This window comes from Ahaetulla prasina, chromosome 8 (genome assembly GCF_028640845.1).
Source record: "Ahaetulla prasina isolate Xishuangbanna chromosome 8, ASM2864084v1, whole genome shotgun sequence".
In the NCBI taxonomy this organism is placed as follows: domain Eukaryota; kingdom Metazoa; phylum Chordata; class Lepidosauria; order Squamata; family Colubridae; genus Ahaetulla; species Ahaetulla prasina.
Window position 1 is genome coordinate 12,492,135 of NC_080546.1, and position 27,888 is coordinate 12,520,022.

A 27,888-nucleotide genomic window follows, 5' to 3' on the forward strand; every position below is an offset into this window, starting at 1 on the left:
GGGGTTTTTTTAATAAATAATTTTTATTGTAGTTTTTCTTTTCCATTACTCTAATACATAGTCAAACAGACAGTGTCATTTTTATATACTTTGGATTAACAGTTCAAATAAAATCTACATTATATACATATATATACATCCTCAACTTCCTTATGAAAATTACCTATTTCTGTTTCTGTTGTCTATCCACCTATACCATTTTTCCCAAACCGCATAATATTCCGAATCTTCTCCTTGTTCTTTTAATTCTAAGGTTAGTTTATTCATTTCAGCACATTCAAATATTTTCTGGATAATCAGTCCCTCTGGTGGTAAGTTATGTTCCTTCCAATATTGCGCGAACGCAATTCTTGCTGCTGTTAGTATATGTAGGATCAGATATCTTTTTTTTAAAATCAAATTTAGTTCTTAATATTCCCAGGAGAAATGTTTCCGGATTTAACTCGATTTGGCCATTTATTAAATCTTGTAGCCAACCTTGTATTTTGGTCCAATACTTTTTGGCTTCGGGGCATAACCACCGAAGCGAAATTGGTGGAAAAGATGGTTTAATAGTGGACAGGATCACATGGTTTTGAGGTCCTGGGCAAAAAAGCACATGGTGAGAGAGAAAGAGAGAGACTAATACAAAGTTGGGCTTTGAATTTGAGCTTGTATTCTGATTGGTTGTCAGACTCCCATGGGGCCATGCAGAGATAACTTTGTAGGTTGTCTTTTGAGTCCCGGGCCTGGTTGAGTCCTGGGCCTGGTTGATGATGTAATGATGAGGGTTTGGGGCAATTCCTATTATGGCTGTGGGCTAATCCTATCTTTGTTGGATCTTGGGTGATGGCATTTACTTATGACTAGACCTAGCTATCTCTTTATCTCTTAATTGCTGACATCTGCTGTAGGCTATTGAGGAGGGTGGGGGCTATTAAGAGTGAGTTTACTTCCTGCCTAAAAAAACATGTTTCTCCATTTCTCATCCAGGGAGGTATAATATTCTGCCTTTTTAATATTTCCTAGAATATTTTATTGTTCTAGGAGTGGGGTGGATGCTAACTTCCTACAAGAAGGAGGGAAAGAGTGGGAGGTCAGTTGATATATATATCCCCAGTGACCATTCTTTTCACCAAATTTCCCAGTGAATTTTGAGAGGGTGTAATTTGGATTCCAGATGTGTTTATCCAAACCATCAGCTTCTTAATGTTGTTTAAATTGGAAAAACAAGAAACAATCTGCAGCCCTCTACAATCCTTCCAGTAGTTGTCATTAAATTATATATTTTAATATGATGGAAAGGGTAAATTATTTAACTCAATAGGGAATAATTATTAAAAATAATCGTATGGACTGACTTCAATTTAAAATAAATTAAATCAGGTTTACTCAGGAGCTTTTATTTTTGGCTCTACCACAAAAGCCAAGTATAGGTCGCCTTTGACTCACAACCACAATTGAATCCAAAATTTCTTTTGCTAAGCAAGACAGTTGTTAAGAGGGTTTTGCCTTATTTTATGACCTTTCTTGCCACAATTGTTAAATGAATCACTACAGTTGTTAATGTTAACTAAAATGATTTCTACAGCACGTGAAAGTGCTCCGTTGGAGAATGTGATTTATGACACACCCTGGGAGGAGGGGGGAACAAGGGTAATAGTGGGCCATAAATTACGTGCGGCAGAGCTGACTTCACTTGGGTATGTGCCGACATGTTGCTCCTAATAAAGAACTGGATTTCTTTTGAAACTTGGCTTAAGGCTCATGATTTAATTTGGGCATCCGTCGGAACCCTGACATTAGTGAACACGGTTGTTAAGTGAATCGGGCTTCCCCATGATTGGGGACTTTGTTTGGCAGGAGGTGCTCATGTGACCCTGGGACACTGCAACTATCATAAATACATGCCAGTTGACAAGTGTCCAAATATTGATCGGGTGACCCTGAGGGTCGTAGGTGTGAAAAATGTTTTTAAGTTACTTTTTTTCTGCCATTTTAACTTGGAACATCTGCAGTTTTGAACAGACTTTGGCCTAAAAATGTTAGTCCACCCTTGAGGTAAAATATTCAGCTTCTGAAAACACTCTCCTGCCAGGCTTCATGTTGGCATTGAACAACTTAAATGAAATTTTCCATATAGACTAAATTGTCCCAAAGGTGCTTTTTCAAGAGACAATTGGATTTTGTTTTGTTTTTTCTTTGAAGATGTTTCGTTTCTCATCCAAGAAGCTTCTTCAGCTCTGACTGGATGGTGAGGAATGGAAGGATTTGTACTCCTTGAAGACAGCTGGTCATTTGCATCCTTTAAGGGAGTTGTTGAGGCCACTTGGAGGTTTATTTATGTCATCAGGGTCACTGTGTTATAGACTGGAGATAGGTGATGTCGTATCCCTCCCCTTCTGTTGAGTGATAGCTGTTCAATTTTGACATAGATGGCCTCTTTAACCCCTCTTTCAAACCAGTAGATCTGATGACACAGATAAACCTCCAGGAGACCTTAAAAGGTAAAGGTTCCCCTCGCACATATATACTAGTCGTTCCTGACCCCAGGTGGCAGTGCTCATCTCCGTTTCAAAGCTGAAGAGCCAGCGCTGTCCGAAGACATCTCCGTGGTCATGTGGCCAGCATGACTAAACACCAAAGGCAGACGGAATGCTGTTACCTTCCCACCAAAGGTGATCCCAATTTTTCTACTTGCATTTTTTATGCGCTTTCGAACTGCTAGGTTGGCAGAAGCTGGAACAAGTAACGGGAACTCACCCCGTTACACGACACTAGGGATTCGAACCGCTGAACCGCCAACCTTTCGATCGACAAGCTGAGCATCTTAGCCACTGAGCCCCCATGTCCCTCAATGTTTAAGCTTACTCTTTTCTTTTATGGGTTCATTTTCTGCAGAGAAGGGAAAGCTGGCATCTAGGGTATCAACACTGACACACAGGTCCTGGAGGAATTCACTTCGCTTTCTTTTGACTTCTGAGCTTTTAGCAGTTATGAGTTTGGTTTTTGAAGATTCCCCACCCCACCCCCAGGTCTATTTCCACCATAGTTAGGGATTCTAGGGATTCGAACCGTTGAACCTTTTGATCAACAAGCTCAGCGTCTTAGCCACTGAGCCCCCTGTGTCCCTCCAGGAGACCTTAATGACCCACTAAAAGAATGCAAATGACCAGCTGTCTGCAAGGAGTATAAATCCTTCCATTCCCCACCATCCAGTCAGAGCTGAAGAAGCTTCTTGGATGAGAAGAGAAATGTCTTCAAAGAAAACCAGAAAGTCCAGTTGCCTCTTGAAAAAAAGCACCTTTGGGACAATCATGACCTGAATGACTGAGAATCTCCATAGACGTAGAGATTAAATCTTTATTCTAAATTATAAACAGTACGATTTACAGCTGTAGTCTCTGACAGTTAAAGTCGATTCCTAAACTTCTCTGAATTTAAATCAAATGCCTTCGCTACCTTCTCCTTTACCTTGTAACAGTAAAGTGGTTTTTATTTCCTACACACATTGGAGAGTGGCACTTGCCTGTTTATAGTCTCCATCTAACTACTAGTGAAATGCTAACATGTCTAAATTTAGGTGTTCCGTGCATGTCCAATTTTTTTTTTACTCCTCCTCCTGCTCATCCAAATGAAAGATGCCAAGAAGGAGAACATGACAGCAATTTATTTGCAGGCAGTCCTCAACTTATGACCCCAACGGAGCCCCAAATTCCTGTTGCTAAGCGAGACAGCCGTTAAGAGAGTTTGCTCCATTTTACGACCTTTCTTGCCGGAGAATCACTGCAATTGCTGAGTTAGTAACATGGGTTTTTAAGAGAGTCTGGCTTCCCCATTGACTTTGCTTGTCGGAAGGTCGCACAACATGTTCACGTGACCCTGGGAGACTGCAACCGTCATAAATATGAGTCAGTTACCAAGCATTGGAATTTTGATCACGTGACCGTGGGGAATGCCCCAAAGGTCGTAATTGTGGAAAACGGTCATAAGTGTGAAAACTGAGTCACTTTTTTCAACACCGTCGTAACTTTAGTCACTAAACTGGTTATAAAGTGCGGACTACCTGTATTTTATTCATTTATCAAATTTGGAAACCACCCATCTTGCTCACAGAGGGACTGTAATCAGAGGTGGCATTCAGCCGGTTCGGATCAGTTCGGGCGAACTGCTAGCAGTGATTGCTGGTGCGCCCCCCCCCCCGCCCCGGCGTAAAGACATTCTATTTAGCCACGTTTTTGGGGCCGGAAGGGGCATATGCAGCAAAGCACATGCGCGGAAGGTTGGATACATGCGCAGAAGGCGCACCGGTGCAAAGCGAGCGCACGCACGGCGAACAAGTGGTAAGCATTTCTGAAACCCACAGCTGACTGTAATCCTAATTCTTGCTGGACTGCAGTGGTTTTTACTATAAACATGGGATTCCCCACAACAGCACTGTGGATTCGTCAGAATCAGGTGATTCATCCATCATAGCTATTTTACACAGCTAATTTAACAAATCCTTTTGTACCATCACTCTCTTGCATTTTGGTATCCAATGACTGTAGGCCTTCACAGTTTAAGGACTGATATTATATTATAGTAAGGCCATGTTGTGTTTGGTTCACGTGCAACTGACAAGCTGGATGCCAAATTATGATTTTTTTAAAATCTAGAATTGATTTGTTATTTGTTATTTATTATTACAGGGCCTCTGGTGGCTCAGCAGACTAAGTCTGTCTGTTATTAACACAGCTGCTTGCAATTACTGCAAGTTCAAGTCCCAAGGTTGACTCAGCCTTCCATCCTTTATAAAGTAGGTAAAATGAGGACCCAGATTGTTGGGGGCAATAAAAGTTGACTTTGTATATAATATACAAATGGATGAAGACTATTGCTTAACACAGTGTAAGCCACCCTGAGTCTTTGGAGAAGGGCAGGATATAAATTCAAATAAATAAATAAATAAATAAATTTTATGCTATAATTTTTACTGGATAGTCCATGGGTGTTTTTTAACTTGCTCTGGTCTTTGACTGTAAATAAACATTGACTTGACTTGACTTTAAACATGGAGGGAGGAATCAGGGGAAGAAGAGATGAAATTCATGCTCTTAAGTACAAAGGCTTTTATGAATTAAAACGGGGTCTCCATCCTTGGCCACTTTAAGACTTGTGGACTTCAACTCCCAGAGTTGAAGTCCACTGGGAGTTGAAGTCCACAAGTCTTAAAGTGGCCAAGGTTGGAGACCGTGGGTGGCTCAGGCTGTAAGACAGCCTGTTATTAAACACAGCTGCTTGCAATTACTGCAGGCTCGAGTCCCACCAGGCCCAAGGTTGACTCAGCCTTCCATCCTTTATAAGGTAGGTAAAATGAGGACCCAGATTGTTGGGGGGGGCAATAAGTTGACTTTGTATATAAATATACAAATAGGATGAGACTATTGCCTTACACAATGTAAGCCACCCTGAGTCTTCGGAGAAGGGCGGGATATAAATGTAAATTAAAAAAACAAACAAACAAATTTTACAAAGAACTTGGCTCAAGAATACACAAGAGGATATGGAACAAGTCAGTTCAGTCACTCAGTCCATCATCAACAGCCAGTCTAATTGAGAACTTGTGAAATCAGGTTCGTAAATTAGAAACAGCTGTTCTAGCCCTTTTCGTTTCTTTTTCTGCAAATAATCGTCATATTTCACATTTTGGTCAGGAAATATCATTAAATATCCACAAAAAGACTAGATCAGTGGTCACCAACCCTGGCAACCTTAAGATTTGTGGACTTCAACTCCCAGAATTCCTCAGCCAGCAAAGCTCGCTCACTGGGAGTTGAAGTCCACAAGTTTTAACGTTGCCAAGGTTGGAGACCCCTGGACTAGATAATAATTTCTAGCAGTTATTGCTAAGTGTCACAGGGAATAATTCCCCTGGCACGCTGCCTGGGGAATTCTGGGAGTTGAAGTCCACCCAATCTTCCATCTACCAAAGTTGAGAAATACAGACGAAGATTGTGCTCCCGAGGGAGAAAAGATACTTTAGCCTTTTTATTTCACAAAATTATTGAGGAGACGACCTAGAAAAGACGTTGATTGTAATTCAGAGAATCCTAGGTTTTGAAAACCTTAATAAATCTCCCCAGGTTGTGTCCCACAATACAATATTGCAAATACAATATCATTGCAAATATGCCTTTCCTTTTAAATCCGCAATTTCCAAAATTCCCGGAGAGGAAAGTGTTAAAGCGTTTAAATCTGTTAACACAGGCTTTGGCAAACTGGAGCAAGGAAAGGAAAGTTCCTTTCATTCACATCTTCCTACTCAGCATATGGAAGTACAGTTACACATTTTGCCCAAGGATGTAACAGCAGGATTGTCAATATTTTCACATTGTTTTCCAGTCGCACACTCACCTCCTACACAAACGCTTGAGGGTTCCAGATTTAAGATTTCCGTGCACGATTGCTTCAGTATCTGTTTGGGGTGAAACGGGGAAAAATATTTTTTGACAAATGTATATTACGGTGTTTTTTTTTTCAAGGCAACAAGAATTCCCTTACGAGGAATTATTTTAGCAAGATGCTGCAAAGTGTGATACCTGTTTAGATAGAGCAGGGGTGTCAAACTCAAGGCCTCAGGGGCCGGATCCGACCCATGGGGTGCTTAGATCTGGCCCATGGGACCACCATGAAAACAGCCAGCCCGCAGTGCCTCTGCCAGAGAAAATGGATGCAGCCCTCCCGAGCTCCGTTTTCGCTGGGCTGAAGGTTGCAGGAGGCTGCCACAACCGAAAACGGAGCTGGAGAGCCCATTTTTGCTGGCGGAGCACTCGGGCCACCACAGGTGCTCCCAATGTGAGTGACGTCGAGCTGGCCACACCCATCTTGGCCACACCCACCCACCCCCCAAGGTCAAACACACCCTGAGGCAGCCCATAATGAAATCGAGTTTGACACCTCTGAAGTAGAGGTTATTAGACTGTATCCCCATTTGAAAAAGAAATTCATAGACATCGTGGATTAGCAAATCCAGACATTTATTATTTACGGATTTAGCCTGCTTTCCGTTGAAGACCTGTATATTATGTGGTCAGAAGGAGGGCTGAGAAAATATCTACAGACCCCTCACATCTTCAAAATAAACTGTTTCAATTCCTCCCTTTAGGACACCGCTATGGGGCATTGCATGTCAACGCAGGGACAGTTTTTTTCCCTTATGCCATCACTCTGCTGAACATTTAATTCTCTAATGTCTATTTACCCATGTTGTATGGCTATATTATTAGAATAGAATAGAATAGAATAGAATAGAATTTTTATTGGCCAAGTGTGATTGGACACACAAGGAATTTGTCTTGGTGCATATGCTCTCAGTGTACATAAAAGAAAAGATACGTTCATCAAGGTACAACATTTACAACACAATTGATGATCAATATATCAATATAAATCATAAGGATTATTATTATTATTATTATTATTATTATTATTATTATTCCTTTTGGAATGGAATGGAATGGAATGGAATAGAATAGAATAGAATAGAATAGAATAGAATAGAATAGAATAGAATAGAATGGAATGGAATGGAATGGAATGGAATAGAATAGAATAGAATAGAATAGAATAGAATAGAATAGAATGGAATGGAATGGAATGGAATGGAATGGAATGGAATGGAATGGAATGGAATAGAATAGAATAGAATAGAATAGAATAGAATAGAATAGAATAGAATAGAATAGAATAGAATAGAAATTGGAATGGAATGGAATGGAATGGAATGGAGAATAGAATGGAATGGAATGGAATGGAATGGAGAATGGAATGGAATAGAATAGAATAGAATAGAATAGAATAGAATAGAATAGAATAGAATAGAATAGAATAGAATAGAATAGAATAGAATAGAATTCTTTATTGGCCAAGTGTGATCGGGCACACAAGGAATTTGTCTTTGGTGCATATGCTCTCAGTGTACGTAAAAAGACAAGATACATTCAATTACATTACATTAAATTATAAATAAATAAATTATAAATAAAAAATAAACATTCGTCAAGAATCATAAGGTACAACACTTAGTGATAGTCATAGGGTACATATAAACATTCAAATCATACTAGGAAACAATCAAATTTATCTTCCTTACAATCCCCTCTTATTCGTATTATGATGATGATGATTGTAGGCAGACCTCAACTTATGACCTCAACTGAGCCTAAGATTTCTGTTGCTAATTGAGACATTTGTTAAGTGAATTTGCCCCATTTTATGACCTCTCCTACCACAATTGTTAAGTGAATCACTGGAGTTCTTGTCAGAAGGTTGCAAAAGCGGATCACATGACTCCAGGATACCGCAATCGTCGTAAATATGAACCAATTGCCAGCCATCATGTGATCATAGGGATGCTGCCATGGTCGTAAATGTGAAAAACCATCATAAGTCTTTTTTTTTCAGAGCTGCTGTAACTGTAAACAGTCATTAAATGAACTGTTGTAAATTGAGAACTACCTGTACTTAAGTTTGGGTTCCCTGTGAGACTCTGCTCTAAGTATTGGCTGAGCATCAATCACTACCAGGTACAGTATATATGGTACCTTGCTCAATAGTAGTAACTGTGAGAGGGATCTTGGAGTCCTAGTGGATAACCATTTAAATATGAGCCAGCAGTGTGCAGCAGCTGCCAAAAAAGCCAATACAGTTCTAGGCTGCAAAAACAGAGGGATAGAATCAAGATCACCTGAAATGTTAATACCACTTTATCACTGCCTTGGTAAGGCCACACTTGGAATATTGCATTCAGTTTTGGTCGCCACGAAGTAAAAAACATGTGGAGACTCTAGAAAGAGCGCAGAGAAGAGCAACAAAGATGATTCGGGGACTGGAGGCTAAAACATGAGGAACGGTTGCAGGAACTCAGTATGTCTAGTTTAATGAAAAGAAGGACTAGGGGAGACATGATAGCAGTCTTCCAATATCTCAGGGGTTGCCACAAAGAAGAGGGAGTCAAACTATTCTCCAAAGCACCTGAAGGCAGGACAAGAAGCAATGGATGGAAACTCATCAAGGAGAGAAGCAACTTAGAACTAAGGAGAAATTTCCTGACAGTGAGAACAATTAATCAGTGGAACAACTTGCCTGCAGAAGTTGTGAATGCTCCAACACTGGAAATTTTTAAGAAAATGTTGGATAACCGTTTGTCTGAAATGGTGTAGGGTTTCCTGCGTAAGCAGGGGGTTGGACTAGAAGACCTCCAAGGTCCCTTCCAACTCTGTTATTCTATTCTATTCTACCAATGAAAGGATTTGTAATAAACACTTGAAAACAAGCCTCAATCTGACTCTGAATAGAGGGACTACGATGTTTCCTGACTGTATTTGCCAATTCCTGTTGCAATTACAGGAAGCTGATGGCAACATCAATTACAACATTTCCCAGGATTTCAATTTCCTTTTTAGCATACGCATGCTTACAGATGTGGGAAATACATTTTTCAAAACTGTATTTACATGACTCTTGCCATCTTTACCTCAAAGAAAGAGAAGCCTTAATTATGTCGTTTGTTTGTTTTTTTAAAGTATATTTGGATCACCAAGACATCTGCAGTTTACAGTAAAAGTCAATTTCAATTCAAACTCGGTACATTAAGCTTAAACTAATTGATAAAAAGAAACCGAGCAAACAAAAACAGATAAACGAAAACAGGCAATTAAAAGTTTGTTTTAAAGATGTGTTTTAAAAATCAGTAAAAATTATTAAAAATATCTCCTCTCTGCAAAGAATGCATTCCAGACCTGGAGAGCAATAGAGACCCCAAGTGATTCTGACAAAAAAAAGTGTGTTGTGTGTGTGTGGTGATGTTGCTGCTGTTGTTTTGAGTGTTCACACACACATACACATGCGCTCAGCTTCTGACAACATAGGATTGTCAACTCCATCTGATACCAATCCTGCATATTCCACCTATCACAACATCAATGTTTATGTTGTGCACATTTGTGTGTTTGCGCGCGCACACACAAACACCGAGCCGCTTTCCTCCAAAATTGGCAATGTCAATTTATATATTAGTTGAATTAATCACTGCTAATTAAAATTCATGGCCTATAAAAGTAGGCATCCCATTTATAAAAAAGGGCCAAAGATTCATTACATTTTACTCTCCACTTGTAGCAGAAACAGCAAAAAAGAAGAGAAAAACAGAATAGGGAAGAGCCCAGGCTCTAAATTGGGAAGTTTACCGCTGGAAGCCCAGCGCTAACTGGGAAGAAAAGCAAACGGAAATGCAGCTTTTGGAAAAGGCAGAAAAAACGCCAGTGAATTCTTCTAGTTGTCTTTGAGTAAAGAATGGGAAAACTTGCCACAGTCAACTCGTCACAGGCAGCTCACCATGGGACAACTTGCTACAGGACAATTGAACAATTCTATTTAATTATGCAAAATAAATTTAAAAATGTTTTAATTTTTCACATTTCATTCTGTCTCACCTTTTGCATCCTTTCTTTAATGATTTGAGTCCACTATTTCTTTAACATTAGTGTAACTCTTGTCCTGCAGCAAGCTGTCCTGCAGCAAGATATGCTTGACAAATAAGTAAACTAAACTAAACTAAGCTAAGATGGCGGTGACAAATTGTCATCGACCAGTTTAAGTACAGCTTCTGTAACTCCAGTCAACTTCTGGCCCAATATTGTGCAAGGCTGGAGATTACAGGAGAGACAGAAAAACAACAGGTCACCAAGATGTCAGTTCTCACAATGCGCACACACGCACACACACATATACACACTGTCCAGTATGACTCACAGCATCTCCCCTTCTCTTTCCTTTCAAACTTTGCCGCTTTCCCGCTTCCCGTTTGCTGGCACATCTCCAGGTGATTTTGCTTCTGGTGGGGTGCCAAGTTGGCTCCACATTCAGTTGCCCAAGGCGACTTGTTCTGAGCCCACCTGGCGGCACCCACCCAGCCACACCCATGTGGTTGCGTCCACCTGGTCATGCCCACCAGGCCACACCGAGTCATCCACACCAAGTCATCCGCCCCCCAAGGTTGGCTGCACCTACTCTTCCACGCCGACCTGTCTGCGCCCACCCAGACACGCCCACCTGGCTCCTGTGTGTCGTCCCATTCTGGACTCAGCCTTCCATCCTTCCGAGGTCGGTAAACCCAGATTGTTAGGGAGAATATGCAAATAATTCTTTATATTGTTAAACTACCCAGAGCAGGGGTGTCAAAATCAAGGCCCAGGGGCCAGATTTGGACCATGGAGTGCTTAGTTATGGGCCACGAGGCCGCCCTGGAAGCAGTGAAGAACCAGCCCACCACTGCCTCTGCCAGTGAAAACAGAGCTTGCGAGGGCCGCAGGCGATCCTTCTGAGCTCTGCTTTTGCTGGCAGAGGGTTGCAGGAGGCCGTCGCAGCCAAAAACGGAGCTCGGGGGAGCCAGTTTTTGCTGGCAGAGTACTTGGGCCATCACAGGTGTCCCTGACAAGAGTGACGTCGAGCTGGCCATCCCCACCCTCGCAACATCCACCCCAGCCACCCGAGGTCAAACACAACCCTGATGCGGCCCTCAATGAAATCCAGTTTGACACCATTGGGCCAGAGTGTGTTGTAAAGTACCTTGGGGCTCTATATAAATCTAAATGCTATTGCTGTTTACAAAGGCAAAAATGGATAAGCCAATTTCCCTGGCTTTTTGAGAGTCAAGGCCCATTCATCCGTCTGGCTTTAAATTAAACCCAACTCTCTTAAGGGAGAGATTTCAAACCATCATATTAAAAGGCAGCTTCCTGTTTGATACACCAGGGCCAGGGGGAAACTGGCCAGATAAGAGGGCTGTGAAAATATCTACTGACCCCTCACATCCTGGACATAAATTGTTTCAATTTCTACCCTCAAAACAACACTATAGAGCATTGCACACCAGAACAACTAGACACAAGGATAGTTTTTCCCCATATGCCATCTCTCTGCTAAACAACTAATTCCCACAACACTGTCAAACTATTTACTAAGACTGAATTACTATTATCCTTCTCATCCTTCCTCATCCTTCCTATTACCTATCTCCTTCTCTACTTATGGCTAGAACTTTGTTGCTTGTATCTTTACGATTTATATTGTTTTATTTAGTTTCCTAGTATGATTTGATTGCTTATTAGTAACCTATGACTATCACTAAGTGTTGTATCTTATGATTCTTGATTAATGTATTTTATTTTTCTTTATGTACACTGAGAGCATATGCACCAGAGACAAATTCCTTGTGTGTCCTATCGCACTTGTCCAATAAAGAATTCTATTCTATTCTATTCTATTCTATTCTATTCTATTCTATTCTATTCTATTCTACTCTACTCTACTCTCTAGTCTATTCTACTCTACTGTACTCTACTCTACTCTACTCTCTAGTCTAGTCTACTCTACTCTACTCTCTAATCTACTCTAGTCTACTCTACTCTACTCTCCTCTCTAGTCTACTCTACTCTACTCTACTCTACTCTACTCTACTCTACTCTACTCTACTCTCTAGTCTACTCTACTCTACTCTACTCTACTCTCTAGTCTATTCTACTCTACTCTACTCTACTCTACTCTACTCTACTCTATTCTAAACAACCAAAATGCACACAGCTGATCCACTGCCAAAAGTTACATTTAAAATAGCTTTTTATATAAGGCCATTAGAGGAGAGCAAAGCATTTGGGCAACGCGCCATGTTCCTGAGTAAACACTGCAAAAAGTGAGCGAAGAACCGATGCCACCTTGGTTTCCTGTATTAAATGTACAGCCTTCTACTTCTTATGCACTCCCTTGCCAAGCGCTTCCAGATTGCCAACCACATTTCTTCTCAAGAAACGACGGTGGAGCAAAATGCATAGCAAGCAAAAACCAAGGCAGCATCTCCAAATATAGCACCTCTCATCTTTACTGACCGTCTCATCCTCATTATGGACAGATAGCGCTCCACTTACAACAATTCGTTTAGTGCCCGTTCGAAGTTGCAACGGCACTGAAAAAATATGACTTATGACCAGTGGTGAAATCTAAAAATTTTTACTACCAATTCTGTGGACGTGGCTTGGAGGGCACATCAGGGGAGGGAGACTGCAAAATCTCCATTCCTTCCCCACTCCAGGGGAAGGATACTGCAAAATCCCCATTCCCTTCCCACTCCTGGGGGGAAAACTATTGCAAAATCTCCATTCCCACCCCACTCTGGGGCCAGGCAGAGGTGGCATTTGCCGGTTCTCCGAACTGCTCAAAATTTCCACTACCGGTGCTCCAGAACTTGTCAGAACCTTCTGGATTTCACCCCTGCTTACGACAATTATGACCATTGCGGCCTCCCCAGGGTCACAAGATCAAAACTCAGGACCCTTGGCAAGTGACTCATATTTATGACGGTCCCAGCATCTTGGGAGTCACGTGATCCCCTTTTTTTTGTTTACATTTATATCCCGCCCTTCTCCGAAGACTCAGGGCGGCTTACAGTGTGTAAGGCAATAGTCTCATTCTATTTGTATATTTACAAAGTCAACTTATTGCCCCCCCAACAATCTGGGTCCTCATTTTACCTACCTTATAAAGGATGGAAGGCTGAGTCAACCTCGGGCTTGAACCTGCAGTAATTGCAGGCTGCTGTGTTCTAATAACAGGCTTCTTTACAGCCTGAGCCACCACGGCCCTTCTGCTACCCTCTGACAAGCAAAGTCAATAGGGAAGCCAGATTCATTTAACAACCATCTTACTAACTTAACTACTGCAGTGATTCACTTAACAACTGTGGCAAGAAAGGTCGTAATATTCACTTAACAACTGTCTCGCCTAGCACAACATAAATTTTTGGGCTCCACTGTGGTCGTAAGTTGAGGATTACCCATACTGATTTTCTTTTTTTGTAGAATAGCATAGTGTGGGTCGCCAAGAAACTACAGACTGAAGCTGAATTTGAACCTGAGTATAGGTAGTTCCCGACGTAAGAACACAACTGAGCCAAAAATTTCTGTTGTGAAGTGAGACCTTTCTTGCCACAGTTGTTAACTTGGCAACACGGTTGTTAAGTAAATCTGGCTTCCCCATTCATTTGGCTTGTCAAAAGGTTGAAAAAGGTTGGCTTTGGGACACAGCAATGGTCATAAGTATGAACCAGTTGCTAAGCAACTGAATTTTGATCACATGATCACAGGGATGCTACAGAGGTTGTAAGTGTGAAAAACGGTCATAAATCACTTTTTTCAGTGCCGTTGTAAGTTTGAACAGTCACTAAATGAACTGTTGTAAGTCGAGGACTACCTGTACCCAAATATATCGACACCTACGGTATATCTGAAAGGGGTTATTTAAATCACTGAGACCAACCCCGCTGTAAGCATGTATAAGAAAATGGGTGTCAGTGTTCCGAGTAACGCACCCATCGAAAGCAGAACTCCGAGGCAGTTAGATTCCTCAAAGAACATGTTTATTGGATACATCAAATCGGCACAGACAGTGAAAACCAACTCTGAAAAGTTTTCCCCCAAGCAAGGACATAATAAAACTAGCATTTGATCCCTTCTCCTATTGTCATAGGTCACATTCTCCACTTGGCGGGCTCCCTTCAATTGCCACATGTGTATTTGACCTTGGTTCCCATGAGAAAGTTTTTCGTTTTGACTCTTAGCTAGGCTATCATGTTCCCCCTTCCCACTACGAGTCCATGGCAATTATAAAGCAGCAGTCGATGGCTTCAGCCAGGTTCGCTTCAGAGTTGAAAATGGGTTTGGATGTTTTTTAAACCCACCTATCCTTCAGCTCATTCTCATGGGAAACTACGATGATCCATGCAAGGCAGGAGAGATTTAAGCCACTTTATAGTTTCATTTATAGAGAAAGGGATTTGAGAAAAGGTTTGACACCCTTCCTGTTGAAATCCATCCAGAATACATAACCAAGGTGGGTGGGTGGATGTAAGGAAGGAAGGAGGGAACAGAATGAGTAACATTTTGACAGTTAGCAGAATATGCTAAACGCCAATTCATTTCATAGCATGGTTTGACTTCAAGAGTTCAAGAGGTCTTGGCAACCCATATTGCCATCAATCATGATGTTTTTCCCCTGTGTAAAATCAGTATAACATCTGGCATCTCTTCTTCCCACCAAACAATAGACAGAGTTCAGATTTAGGGTAAATCTACAGTATAGCTTGGACCTCCTCCCTCCGTCCCACACAAATAGACACAAATATCCATTTCAATTTAATTTGGCCATTGAAAATCTTAAATGCAATGGGGGAAACTGCCTGTGAATGAAAAGGCCTCCAGTCAATGCTAATTTTTTTTAAAAACCCCATTTAGATGCCTATTCAAGGTGATGCAGAAAATACTCCAACCAGTGGTGGGTTTCAAAAACTTTTACTACCGGTTCTGTGGGTGTGGCATGGGAAGATACTTTAAAATCTCCATTCCCACCAGTGGCGGGATTCAAATAATTTAACAACCGGTTCTCTGCCCTAATGACTAGCTGGGTAGGCGTGGCTCGGTGGTCATGTGACCATGTGGGCATGGCCAACTCAACGTCACTCACGTCGATGGGCGCTTCGTCTTAGCTGTTACAATGTAATAAGGATTAACCAGAGAGGCAGTTTCTATAAGCAGAGCAATAAAGATTAGGCTAGAAACACCACCAGAATGTTTCCTTCCTGCCTTCCTTACAGGATTAGCCTTGTAAAGTGGGGAAAAAAACAAAATAAGGTTTCTTCCAACAACCGGTTCTCCGAACTGTTTAGAAAGTTAACAACCGGTTCTCCCAAATAGGTACGAACTGGCTGAATCCCACCACTGATTCCCACCCCATTCCAGGGGAAGGATACTGTAAAATCTCCATTCCCACCTCACTCCAGGGGAAGGTTACTGCAAAAATCCCCATTTCCTCCCAATCAGCTGGGACTTGGGAGGCAGAGAATAGATGGGGGCGGGGCCTGTCAGAATTTTTACTACCGGTTCTCTGAACTACTCAAAATTTCCGCTACCGGTTCTCCAGAACTAGTCAGAACCTGCTGAAACCCACCTCTGATTCCAACCATCCCTGCTTAAGAATAACGGGATTGGCATAAACTTCGTGGAGATTCCTAATATTTAATATCCCTTTTGATTTTCATTGTGGATTAATAACTCAGAGACTTCTAACTCGGCAGTATTCTGCACCTGACACAAGAGAGTTTTGCCAAAAAATGTAAATGACTGCCGACTTTCAGCAAAACCACCATAAAACACAATCACACAACCACAAGACGCGGCAAATAACCACAAATGTGGGCCTGTCGCGGAGTCCCGAAGTGCAGCCACCTGATCATGGGGGCAAGGCAACCATCAGAACTTGAATCTGGGTCGTAAGTAGTGCCCAGGTAAGAATTTTCAACACTTCCTAAGCGACCAGCCATAAATCAAGAAGTACCTGTATGCCAACTGGCCACCTGGAGTTTAGCTTTGTTTGAAAGAGACTCTGAATTAATATAAAAACAGAAAAGCTTTTATTGCCTTCACTACTGATTTACTATACAGCCTACATAAAATGCTGCCACCTTAAGAATGCTCTGTTCTAATCTTGTTGCCCTTCGCTAAATAGAAATATTCAGGAGTGTAAAGCACTTGGCATATGAAGCATATGTACAGCTATGAATTGTGATCACTTCCTTCAAAAGTGATTTCTAAGAAACTTAGCTTTGATAAAGATATTTTGAGCTGTTCCGGCTGTCAAATTCAACTTGAAAACACAAGCATTCATAAGGGAAATGACATAAGACACACACAGAGAGAGAAAGAGAGAAAGAGAGAGAGACTGTGGCAGCACAAAATGTACGTTAGGATAAATTCATGTTCCCAATTTAATGCATCTGGTTTTCTGATTAAAGTTGCAGTCATGACGAACTTAACAAAATAGGGATCAGAGGAAGATCAGCCCAGGTTAAAGCAAAACGAAGTAACAGAATAACAGAGTTGGAAGGGACCTTGGAGGTCTTCTAGTCCAAACCCAAACCCAAGCAGGAGACCCTATACCAGTGATGGCTAACCTTTTTGCCACTGCGTGCCAAAAGCAGGGCGAGTGCGAGAGAGTTGCGCACGTGTCCACAAACATAATTCTATGTGCCCCGCCCCCCCGTGCATGCGCACGTGACCCCCCCGCAGTCCCCTGCTTTTGGCACGCGATGGCATGGTGGGCCCAGTAGGCCCATTTTTCGATCACCTAGAAAGGCTCTGGAGCCTGGGGAGAGTGAAAAACTGGCCTTCCCCCTGCTCTGGAGGCCCTCCGGAGGCCAGAAACAGCCTGTTTCCTGACTTCTGGTAGGCTCAGAAGGCCCGAAAATCAGCTGACCACTCCACGCATGCGCACTGGAGCTGAGCTCGTGTGCCCAATGATATGGCTCTGCCTGCCACCAGTGGCACGCATGCCCTAGGTTCGCCATCACAGCCCTTATACCATTCTAAAGAAGTAGCTGTCCAGTCTTTTCTTAAAAGCCTCAGTGATGGAGCACCCACAACTTCTGAAGACAAACTGTTCCACCGGTTAATTGTTCTCTCTGTCAAGAAATTTCTCCTTAATTCCAGGTTGCTTCTCCCCTTGATTAGTTTCCATTCATTGTTTCGTGTCTTGCCTTCTGGTGCTTTGACCCCCTCCTCTCTGTGGCAGTATCTCAAATATTGGAACACTGCTATCATGTCACCCCTAGTCCTTCTTTTCATTGGACTAGCCGTATCCAATTTCTTCAACCATTCTTCATAAGTTTTAGCCTCCAGCCTCCTAATCATCTCTGTTGCTCCCTTCTGTACTATTGTCGTGGCCCATCAGCGGTCAGCAGAGCTGGCAGCAGATTCGGACAGCGAGGAGGTTGGGGAGGAACATGGGCCTGTCCTGGAGTCTGGGGAAGGCTCTGATGAGGGCTCTGTGTCAGAGGCAGAGAGGGAGCCAGGGCCATATGCCAGTTATCAACTGCCTTCAGAGTCGGATATCAGTGGGGCAGAAGAACAGCTGGACCCTGTTCCCAGTGTGCGCATGTGCAGAGTTGCCAGACGAAAGGAGCAGCACAAGGGTCGACTTGGGAGTAAGGCCACAGGGGGACGATGAATGGCCCCTCCCAGAGGGAATAAAAGAGGAGAGAAAGGGGAGTGGAGTTTGCAGGAGACAATTAGTTCACCTAATTGATTTGTAACTCTCCAAAACTCTTTGCCAAGTTTTGAAGATATTGGTCTGGCAGCTCTCCAGATAAGGTCTGTGACTGTAAATTCTCCCTTGAAAGACTTTGCTGAAGGTGAATAAGGGGACTTCACTTATTAAAGGGGTTTTGTCCAGACCAGGATTCTGCTTCGTGGTTTTTTGGGGAAGCCTAGGTCAGAATAACTATTTCTAGAGTCACAACATCTTTTTTTTTATAATAGGGTGATCAAAAAAATGATGTTGAGACTCTGGAAAGAGTGCAGAATGTGCAACAAAGATAATTAGAGGGCTGGAGGCGAAAACAGATGAAGAACAGTTGCAGGAATTGGGTATGTCTGGTCTAGACCTAAGAGCAGGCCTTCTTTTTAAAATCACATCTCTTTTAGTCTTCCCGTTCTAGGCTTGATCAAAATCAACCCCACATACCTCATTCCTATTATAAAGAAAAGGAAGACCAAATGCAGACCTAGTAATCAAGACTGAATTCAATATTCATTGGAAACCACTTCTGGACTTTGTGCCTGAGGTGGAAAAAAAATCCAGAAACTTTGATTTGGGGTGTTGCCGATTAGATAGTTTTGTTGTTATAGAAATCGCTAGCATATATTATTATATAAAAGTAAGAAGTTGAGAGGTTGTATGTTCTCACCTTATTCTACTGGGCTAAAAAAAGTTGGAAGTCAATGCTTTTTTTTTTCCTTTTCCCCTCTTCCCCTTCTCCTCCCCTACTTTCCCATTATTTTTATTTGTCTTTATATTTTATATTTTGATAAGCCATTAACAAACTTGCAATATGAGACTAAATTCAATATTTACTTCAAGGATAACCATCTCAGAACTTCCAAAGGAATAATGAGAGGATTTGTAAATACTTAAACATCACACTCATTGCCACTATTTTATGAGCAGTGTTCCTATTTTAATATGTAAGCATTTATTTGTGCTTTCTTTTCAATAAAAAGAAGTCCTGCATGCCAACCCTCAAATCAGAGTTTTTTTTAAAATAAATATTAATGACTTCCACTGAATTGGGAAGATGAAAAGCTGAGCGTTTTCCTTATTGCTGCTGTTCTCGCCAGCTTCATTTGCACTCACTGAAAAATTTACCCAGCGCAATCCTGTGTCAATAAAGCAGCAACAACAAACCCAGAGAAGAACACAAATTAACTTTAATAGCTTTATCACGATACTCAGCATTTTCAAAGACTGGAGAAATCATGGGGAAGGGAGCAGCTCGTAATATACTTTTGCAGATGTTCTTATTTTTCTGTTTGGTTATTCTGAACACAAACATTATTGTATGCAAAATACCAGGGTAGATTAGAAGAATACACACCATTGGCAGAAGAAAAGAAACCTGAATAGTGGCATGAGCAAAGCATGTTATGCTAATACGCTTGTTATGGGACTGACTCAGATGATCCCGTATTTCAGTTCATGTACAGAAATGGCTTGAGGTTGTAAGATGTTTGTAACTTCGTCTGGAAACCATGTGTCAATGGCTCCACGATCGCACCAAGGAAGAATAAGGTAGAAATGTCATACATGAGTAAAGCACGTACTAGCAATAGCACGGCAATAGGGCCGTGGATAGCTCAGGCTGTAAGGAGCCTGTTATTAGAACACAGTAGCCTGCAATTACTGCAGGTTCAAGCCCGGCCCAAGGTTGACTCAGCCTTCCATCCTTTATAAGGTAGGTAAAATGAGGACCCAGATTGTTGGGGGGGCAATAAGTTGACTTTGTAAATATACAAATAGAATGAGACTATTGCCTTATACACTGTAAGCCGCCCTGAGACTTTGGAAAAGGGCGGGATATAAATGTAAATAAATTAAAAAAAACAACTTAGACTAACCGGTATGTACAGCTTCACAATGTTTCACAGCTCTCTCTAAGCAGTTTACAGAGTCAGCCTCTTGCCCCCACAACAATCTAGGTCCTCATTTTACCGACCTCGGAAGGATGGAAAGCTGAGTCAACCTTGACCTGGTCAAGATCGAACTGCTTGCAGTCGGTAGAACTAGCCTGCAATACTGCATTCTAACCAATGCGCCACCATGGCTTCTAAGTAACTCCAGATAACAGCAATAGCTATAGCACTTAGACTTATATTCCGCTTCACAGTGTTTTACAGCCTTCTCTAAGTGGTTTACAGAGTCGGTCTATTGTCCCCAACAATCTGGGTCCTCGTTTTACCGACCTAGGAAAAATAGAAAGCTGAGTCAACCTTGAGCCAGTCAGGCTCGAACTCCAGCTGTGGGCAGAGTTAGCCTGCAATTACTGCAGGTTCAAGCCCGACCAAGGTTGACTCAGCCTTCCATCCTTTATAAGGTAGGTAAAATGAGGACCCAGATTGTTGGGGGGGCAATAAGTTGACTTTGTAAATATACAAATAGAATGAGACTATTGCCTTATACACTGTAAGCCGCCCTGAGTCTTCGGAAAAGGGCGGGATATAAATGTAAATAAATTAAAAAAAACAACTTAGACTAACCGGTATGTACAGCTTCACAATGTTTCACAGCTCTCTCTAAGCAGTTTACAGAGTCAGCCTCTTGCCCCCACAACAATCTAGGTCCTCATTTTACCGACCTCGGAAGGATGGAAAGCTGAGTCAACCTTGACTTGGTCAAGATCGAACTTCTTGCAGTCGGTAGAATTAGCCTGCAGTACTGCATTCTAACCAATGCGCCACCATGGCTTCTAAGTAACTCCAGATAACAGCAATAGCTATAGCACTTAGACTTATATACCGCTTCACAGTGTTTTACAGCCTTCTCTAAGTGGTTTACAGAGTCGGTCTATTGTCCCCAACAATCTGGGTCCTCGTTTTACCGACCTAGGAAAAATAGAAAGCTGAGTCAACCTTGAGCCAGTCAGGATCGAACTCCAGTTGTGGGCAGAGTTAGCCTGCAATTCTGCATTCCAACCATTGCACCACCACAGCTCTTGAGGCTTGGCAACTGGTTCATATTTATGACGGTTGCAGTGCCCCAGGGTCACATGATCTCCTTTTGCGACCTTCTGACAAGCAAAGTCTACGGGGAAGTCAGATTCACTTAACAACCGGGTTATTATCTTAACAACTGTGGTGTTTCACTTAACAATCATGTCAAGAAACGTCATAACAAGGGTCAAAATGCACTTAACAACTGTCTTGCTTAGCAGCAAAAATTATGGGCTCAATTGTGGTCATGAGTCAAGAACTACCTGTACTGCATTCTAACCACTGCACCACCAGGACTGTTTAACCTATATTTAACAGGGCCCCATTCTACAGAGGAATTATTGAGTCTGTCATTTGCACCTCTATAACTGTCTGGTTCGGTTCTGCAACCCAACAAGAAAAACACAGACTTCAGAGGATAATTAGAACTGCAGAAAAAATAATTGCTACCAACTTGCCTTCCATTGAGGACCTGTATACTGCACGAATCAAGAAGAGGGCCGTGAAAATATTTGCAGATCCCTCGCATCCTGGACATAAACTGTTTCAACTCCTACCCTCAAAACGACGCTATAGAGCACTGCACAACAGAACAACTAGACACAAGAACAGTTTTTCCCCGAAGGCCATCACTCTGCTAAACAAATAATTCCCTCAACACTGTCAAACTATTTACTAAATCTGCACTACTATTAATCTTCTCATAGTTCCCATCACCAATCTCTTTCCACTTATGACTGTATGACTGTAACTTTGTTGCTGGCAATCCTTATGATTTATATTGATATATTGACCATCAATTGTGTTGTAAATGTTGTACCTTGATGAACGTATCTTTTCTTTTATGTACACTGAGAGCATATGCACCAAGACAAATTCCTTGTGTGTCCAATCACACTTGGCCAATAAAAATTCTATTCTATTCTATTCTATTCAAACATTTGGTATGTATCCTTGCCCTCATAAAGTGATTTATTTATTACTGGTTTATTTATTAAATTTGTATGCTGCTCATCTCCCCTATTAGGCAACTCTGGGCGATTTATAGATTATAATCCATTTAGAATTCCAGTTGGTGAGTCATGTCCACATCCAATATAGTCACCGCCTTTCCTATCCACTGAGTTTTCTATTTCAACTAATATTCTGCATTTTCTCTCTCCGAGACAGGCTTCAGTTTTTATTAGGTTCATCAGGAGTTCTTGTTCCCTTCTTTTTATTTCAACAGATCCAGAAGAAAACTGATACTTTCAACTGTTTCCTAGGGTGTGTTTTTTTTTGGTTCTAATTTCTGTCGGCACTTATGCTATCAAAACTGAACACTTTAACAACAGAATAATCAGAGAAGCCATTGAGATAGAAAACGCCCACACAGCATGAACAAACGAGATGACACCTCCGCCTACCAGCCATTTGGAAACCCGCCCTTATTGACAAACGAGTCCCTAACACGAGGAATGACACCAGACCCACACTCACGAGGTCCACACAGGATGTCACCACCGCACATCCACCCAGAAAGCAGACCCAAACCCACACTGATCATGAAGCACGACCAAGGACCAGAAGCCAGACCGCAGCTGCAACATTAGCCATTTCAAACCCCTCCAATCCATACATGCAGCAGACTGACACCCACTATGAAGATGTAGCACGACCACAAAGCCAAACAACAGCTATGCAGCTCACCAGCTCAAATCCCCCCGCAGCACAGACTTAACTGGGCACAACCCACCCCCCACCAACACAGGACACACCCCAGCCAATCAGAGCACAAAAACCCCATCCAATCAGAGCACAGCCAAGCTCCCACCCAATCAGTTCAAGCCTCCACTAGCAGTTAAAAGGAAGAAACAGCTGCGATCACACATTGCTCCCAGAAGCACGAAGCTGAAGCCTGAAGATGACGAATGAGACTTCATCGAAACGTCGCCAAGACACTTTCAATTTTACGCGGGAGAAAACCCGAATAACCAAAGACCCATATATATATATATATATATATATATATATATATATATATATATATATATATATAAATATATATATATATATATATATATATATATATATATATATATATATCTCCAGAGCTGGGCTTGTTATGAGAGTCGATGAGATGGGTTATGTAATGAAAGCGATCGCAATTTAGGGTATCTGACAAGTCCTCTCCGAATCATCATTCAAGTGTGTGCGTGTTTGCCCCGCAGGGAGACAACTCGAAGCCGAGGCAAGAGAACCTGGAAAGTTATCCGTGAAGTTTCTCCTTTCTTAAGCAGCCATCTGAACACCAGAACCTTATAAGAGTTGTAATATGTCAGTGGATGTCAAATTAAGCCCTGTGCGGTCCTGAAGGCTAGGAAGAAAGAAACGCTTCGTTTCCAGGCCATTGGGCTGCTTTAACAAGTCAACTAAATAAAACTCCACTTTCCCCCCACCCACCCACACACACACACACACACATTCCACCCCTGTTTTGTGCCATTCCCCCCATTCCCCGTCAGCACACGGAAAGCCCTAACAAGTTTGCTGCAAATCGCAAGAGCCAAAAGCAGTCCAAGCGTTAGGCGATTCCATGTGGACTTTAAAAAAAAAAACCAACCACCCTGGACTGATGTAATCGGAATAATTTCCCTTCAATGCTCGGGTCCGTACACCTCCTCCTTTATTTGTCTCTTTCTTTCGTTCTCTGACTGTCGAAACTCTTCATGGCTCATTTCCTGGCTTTTTCCACTACAAGCAAAATCTAAATATGGTGGCTTTTTCTCTTCCCCCCCCCCCACTCCCTCCCTCCCGTCTTCTCCTTCAGGAAACGTTCCAATTAAGGGCATTTGGAATTAATAATCAGATGGTTTCTGTTAATGGAGTCCTTTTTTATTTTCTTTTATAGAAGCAGGAACGCTTGGAAAGCATCGACTTTTTCTGGGCCCTTGCAAAAAGCCTGCATTTTCTGCCCAGCTGCCCTTGAGAGTAGGGGGCTTATAAAATAATTAACAGAATAACAAGAGTTGGAAGGGACCTTGTAGGTCATCTAGTCCAACCCCCAGCCCAAGCAGGAGACCTTACACCATTTCTGACAGATGGCCGTCCAGTCTCTTCTTGAAATCTTCCAGTGATGAAGCTCCCACAATGTCTGAAGGCAACTTCTGTTCCACTGATTGATTGTTCTCACTGTCAGCAAATTTTTCCTTATTTCTAGGTTGAATCCAGTGGTGAAATCCAAATTTTTTTACTACCGGTTCTGTGGGCGTGGCAGGGGAAGGATATTGCAAAATCCCCATTGCCTCCCCCTCTTGGGGAAAGATACTGCAAAGTCTCCATTCCACCTCACTCTGGGGCCAGCCAGAGGTGGTATTTTGCCGGTTCTCCAAACTACTCAAAATTTCCTCTACCGGTTCTCCAGAACCTGTCAGAACCTGCTGGATTTCACCCCCGGTTGAATCTCTCCTTGTTTAGTTTCCATCCAGCAAAGGGGGTTAGGAGAAGACAACGGGTCCTCTCTATCCAAATTCTGGGGTAGTCTAATGTGCATCTTGATGCGTACCTGGGTTTTTTAAGATCCACCTTCCCTGCATTGTGTCTTCAAGGTGTGTTTGGCATTACCACACTTTGGAAGGACCAATGGTTTATCAATGTTAACGATGAAGAAAACAATGTGAAATACCAATTGCACTTAGACTTATATTCCGCTTCACAGTGTTTTACAGCCTTCTCTAAGTGGTTTACAGAGTCGGTCTATTGTCCCCAACAATCTGGGTCCTCGTTTTACCGACCTAGGAAAAATAGAAAGCTGAGTCAACCTTGAGCCAGTCAGGCTCGAACTCCAGCTGTGGGCAGAGTTAGCCTGCAATTCTGCATTCCAACCATTGCACCACCACAGCTCTTGATGCTTGGCAACTGGTTCATATTTATGACGGTTGCAGTGCCCCAGGGTCACGTGATCCCCTTTTGCGACCTTCTGACAAGCAAAGTCAACGGGGAAGTCAGATTCACTTTAACAACCGGGTTATTATCTTAACAACTGTGGTGTTTCACTTAACAATCATGTCAAGAAACGTCATAAAAAGGGTCAAAACTCACTTAACAACTGTCTTGCTTAGCAGCAAAAATTATGGGCTCAATTGTGGTCATGAGTCAAGAACTACCTGTACTGCATTCTAACCACTGCACCACCAGGACTGTTTAACCTATATTTAACACGATATTGACTTTAAAAAGACCAGAACTATCGCCAAAACTGAACACTTTAACAACAGAATAATCAGAGAAGCCATTGAGATAGAAAAACGCCCACACAGCATGAACAAACGAGATGACACCTCCCGCCTACCAGCCATTTGGAAACCCGCCCTTATTGACAAACGAGTCCCTAACACGAGGAATGACACCAGACCCACACTCACGAGGTCCACACAGGATGTCACCACCGCACATCCACCCAGAAAGCAGATCCTTTATATAGGCCATGGGGTGTGGCTCCATGACTCAGCACTCATTAAGGCCTGCCCCTCCCTTCCTTCTGTTGCCTCCGCCTATCCAGTCTTCTGATGCGAGGGTCACTCCAATCAGCAGCTGTTGGAAGTAAACTTTCCTCAGGCTCACATGCTGTGGAGGAGGGGGAGGGGTCTAGCTGCTCCGTTTGCCTGGGCATGGGGCCAGGGCTGGGACCGGAGGTGCCCCTCCTCTGCAGCCTGCTTGGGCATGGAGCCAGGGCTGGGACCGGGAGGTGCCCCCTCCTCTGCAGCTTGTCTGGGCATGGAGCCAGGACTGGGGCCGGGAGGCATACATTCCTCCGTGTTCGGAAGCAGATAAGCAGACCCCGGCTGCGGTGAGAGCGGACAAGACACAACAACTGCACCACCGCGGCTCAATATATAGGTAGTCCTCGACGTACGACCGCAATTGAGCCCAATGTTTCCTTTGCTAAGCGAGACAGTTGTTAACTGAGTTTTGCCCCTTTGTGCGACTTTTCTTGCCACCACTGTTAAATGAATCACTGAGGTTAAGTTAGCAGCACGGTTGTTAAGTAAATCTGGCTTCCCCATCGACTTTGGTTGTCAGGAGGTCGCAAAAGGAGATCACATGATCCCAGGACACGGCAACTGTCCTAAATATGAGTCAGTTGCCAGTCTTCCTAATTTTGTTCACGTGTTCATGGGGAGGCTGCAATGGTGGTAAGTGTGAAAAACGATCATAAGTCACTTGTTTCAGTGCCACTGTCAGTTTGAACGGTCATTAAACAAATGGTTGTAAGTCGAGGACTACCTGTAATTCCCAATGGTCATGCTGACTCCCAGAAGGAAGGGGTGCATTCCAGAGGAGCAAGAGACAACTCAGTTCTGATAGTTCATGTGAGAGAAAGAAGGTGAAAACAGCTCCTCCCTAGTTGTTCCCAAAACTATATTATATTATATTATCAAAACCACAGAAATGGTGGTAGACTTTAGGAGAAACCCTTCCATACTTCCACCTCTCACAATACTAGACAACACAGTATCAACAGTAGAGACCTTCAAATTTCTAGGTTCTACCATATCTCACGACCTAAAATGGACACCCAACATCAAAAACGTCATCAAAAAAGCACAACAAAGAATGTTCTTTCTGCGCCAACTCAGGAAGCTCAAACTGCCCAAGGAGCTGCTGATCCAGTTCTACAGAGGAATTATTGAGTCTGTCATTTGCACCTCTATAACTGTCTGGTTCGGTTCTGCAACCCAACAAGACAGACACAGACTTCAGAGGATCATTAGAACTGCAGAAAAAATAATTGCAACCAACCTGCCTTCCATTGAGGACCTGTATACTGCACGAATCAAGAAGAGGGCCGTGAAAATATTTACAGACCCCTCACATCCAGGACATAAACTGTTTCAACTCCTACCCTCAAAACGACGCTACAGACCACTGCACACCAGAACAACTAGACACAAGGACAGTTTTTTCCCGAATGCCATCACTCTGCTAAACAATTAATTCCCTCAGAACTGTTAAACTATTTACTAAGTCTGTACTACTATTAATCTTCTCATCATTCCCATCACCCATCTCCTTCCACTTATGAGAGCCACTAAGATGTCCCAGCATTGAAAGTTTCCAGGCGCCTCTTGGAATTCTAGCTTAGAATTAAACCTTTGAAGGGCTGAAGAAAGGAGAGAATGAATGTGGTTAAAGAAAATAGGGGGAAATATATATATATATATATATATATATATATATATATATATATCTCCAGAGCTGGGCTTGTTATGAGAGTCGATGAGATGGGTTATGTAATGAAAGCGATCGCAATTTAGGGTATCTGACAAGTCCTCTCCGAATCATCATTCAAGTGTGTGCGTGTTTGCCCCGCAGGGAGTCAACTCGAAGCCGAGGCAAGAGAACCTGGAAAGTTATCCGTGAAGTTTCTCCTTTCTTAAGCAGCCATCTGAACACCAGAACCTTATAAGAGTTGTAATATGTCAGTGGATGTCAAATTAAGCCCTGTGCGGTCCTGAAGGCTAGGAAGAAAGAAATGCTTCATTTCCAGGCCATTGGGCTGCTTTAACAAGTCAACTAAATAAATCTCCACCTTCCCCCCACCCACACACACACACACACACACACACACACATTCCACCCCTGTTTTGTGCCATTCCCCCCATTCCCGGTCAGCACACGGAAAGCCCTAACAAGTTTGCTGCAAATCGCAAGAGCCAAAAGCAGTCCAAGCGTTAGGCGATTCCATGTGGACTTTAAAAAGAAAAACCAACCACCCCGGACTGATGTAATCGGAATA

General features: G+C 42.5%; 1 protein-coding gene across 1 annotated transcript in view; it reads right to left on the reverse strand.

Moving 5' to 3' along the window:
• The window catches only part of ANTXR2 (ANTXR cell adhesion molecule 2), a 192,471-nt gene that overhangs the window by 120,938 nt on the left and 43,645 nt on the right, over window positions 1-27,888 (reverse strand). Inside the window, exon 8 of the mRNA XM_058192834.1 lies at window positions 6,376-6,436. Within this exon, the coding sequence (XP_058048817.1) occupies window positions 6,376-6,436 (61 nt within the window). The remainder of the gene's footprint in view (window positions 1-6,375; window positions 6,437-27,888) is intronic.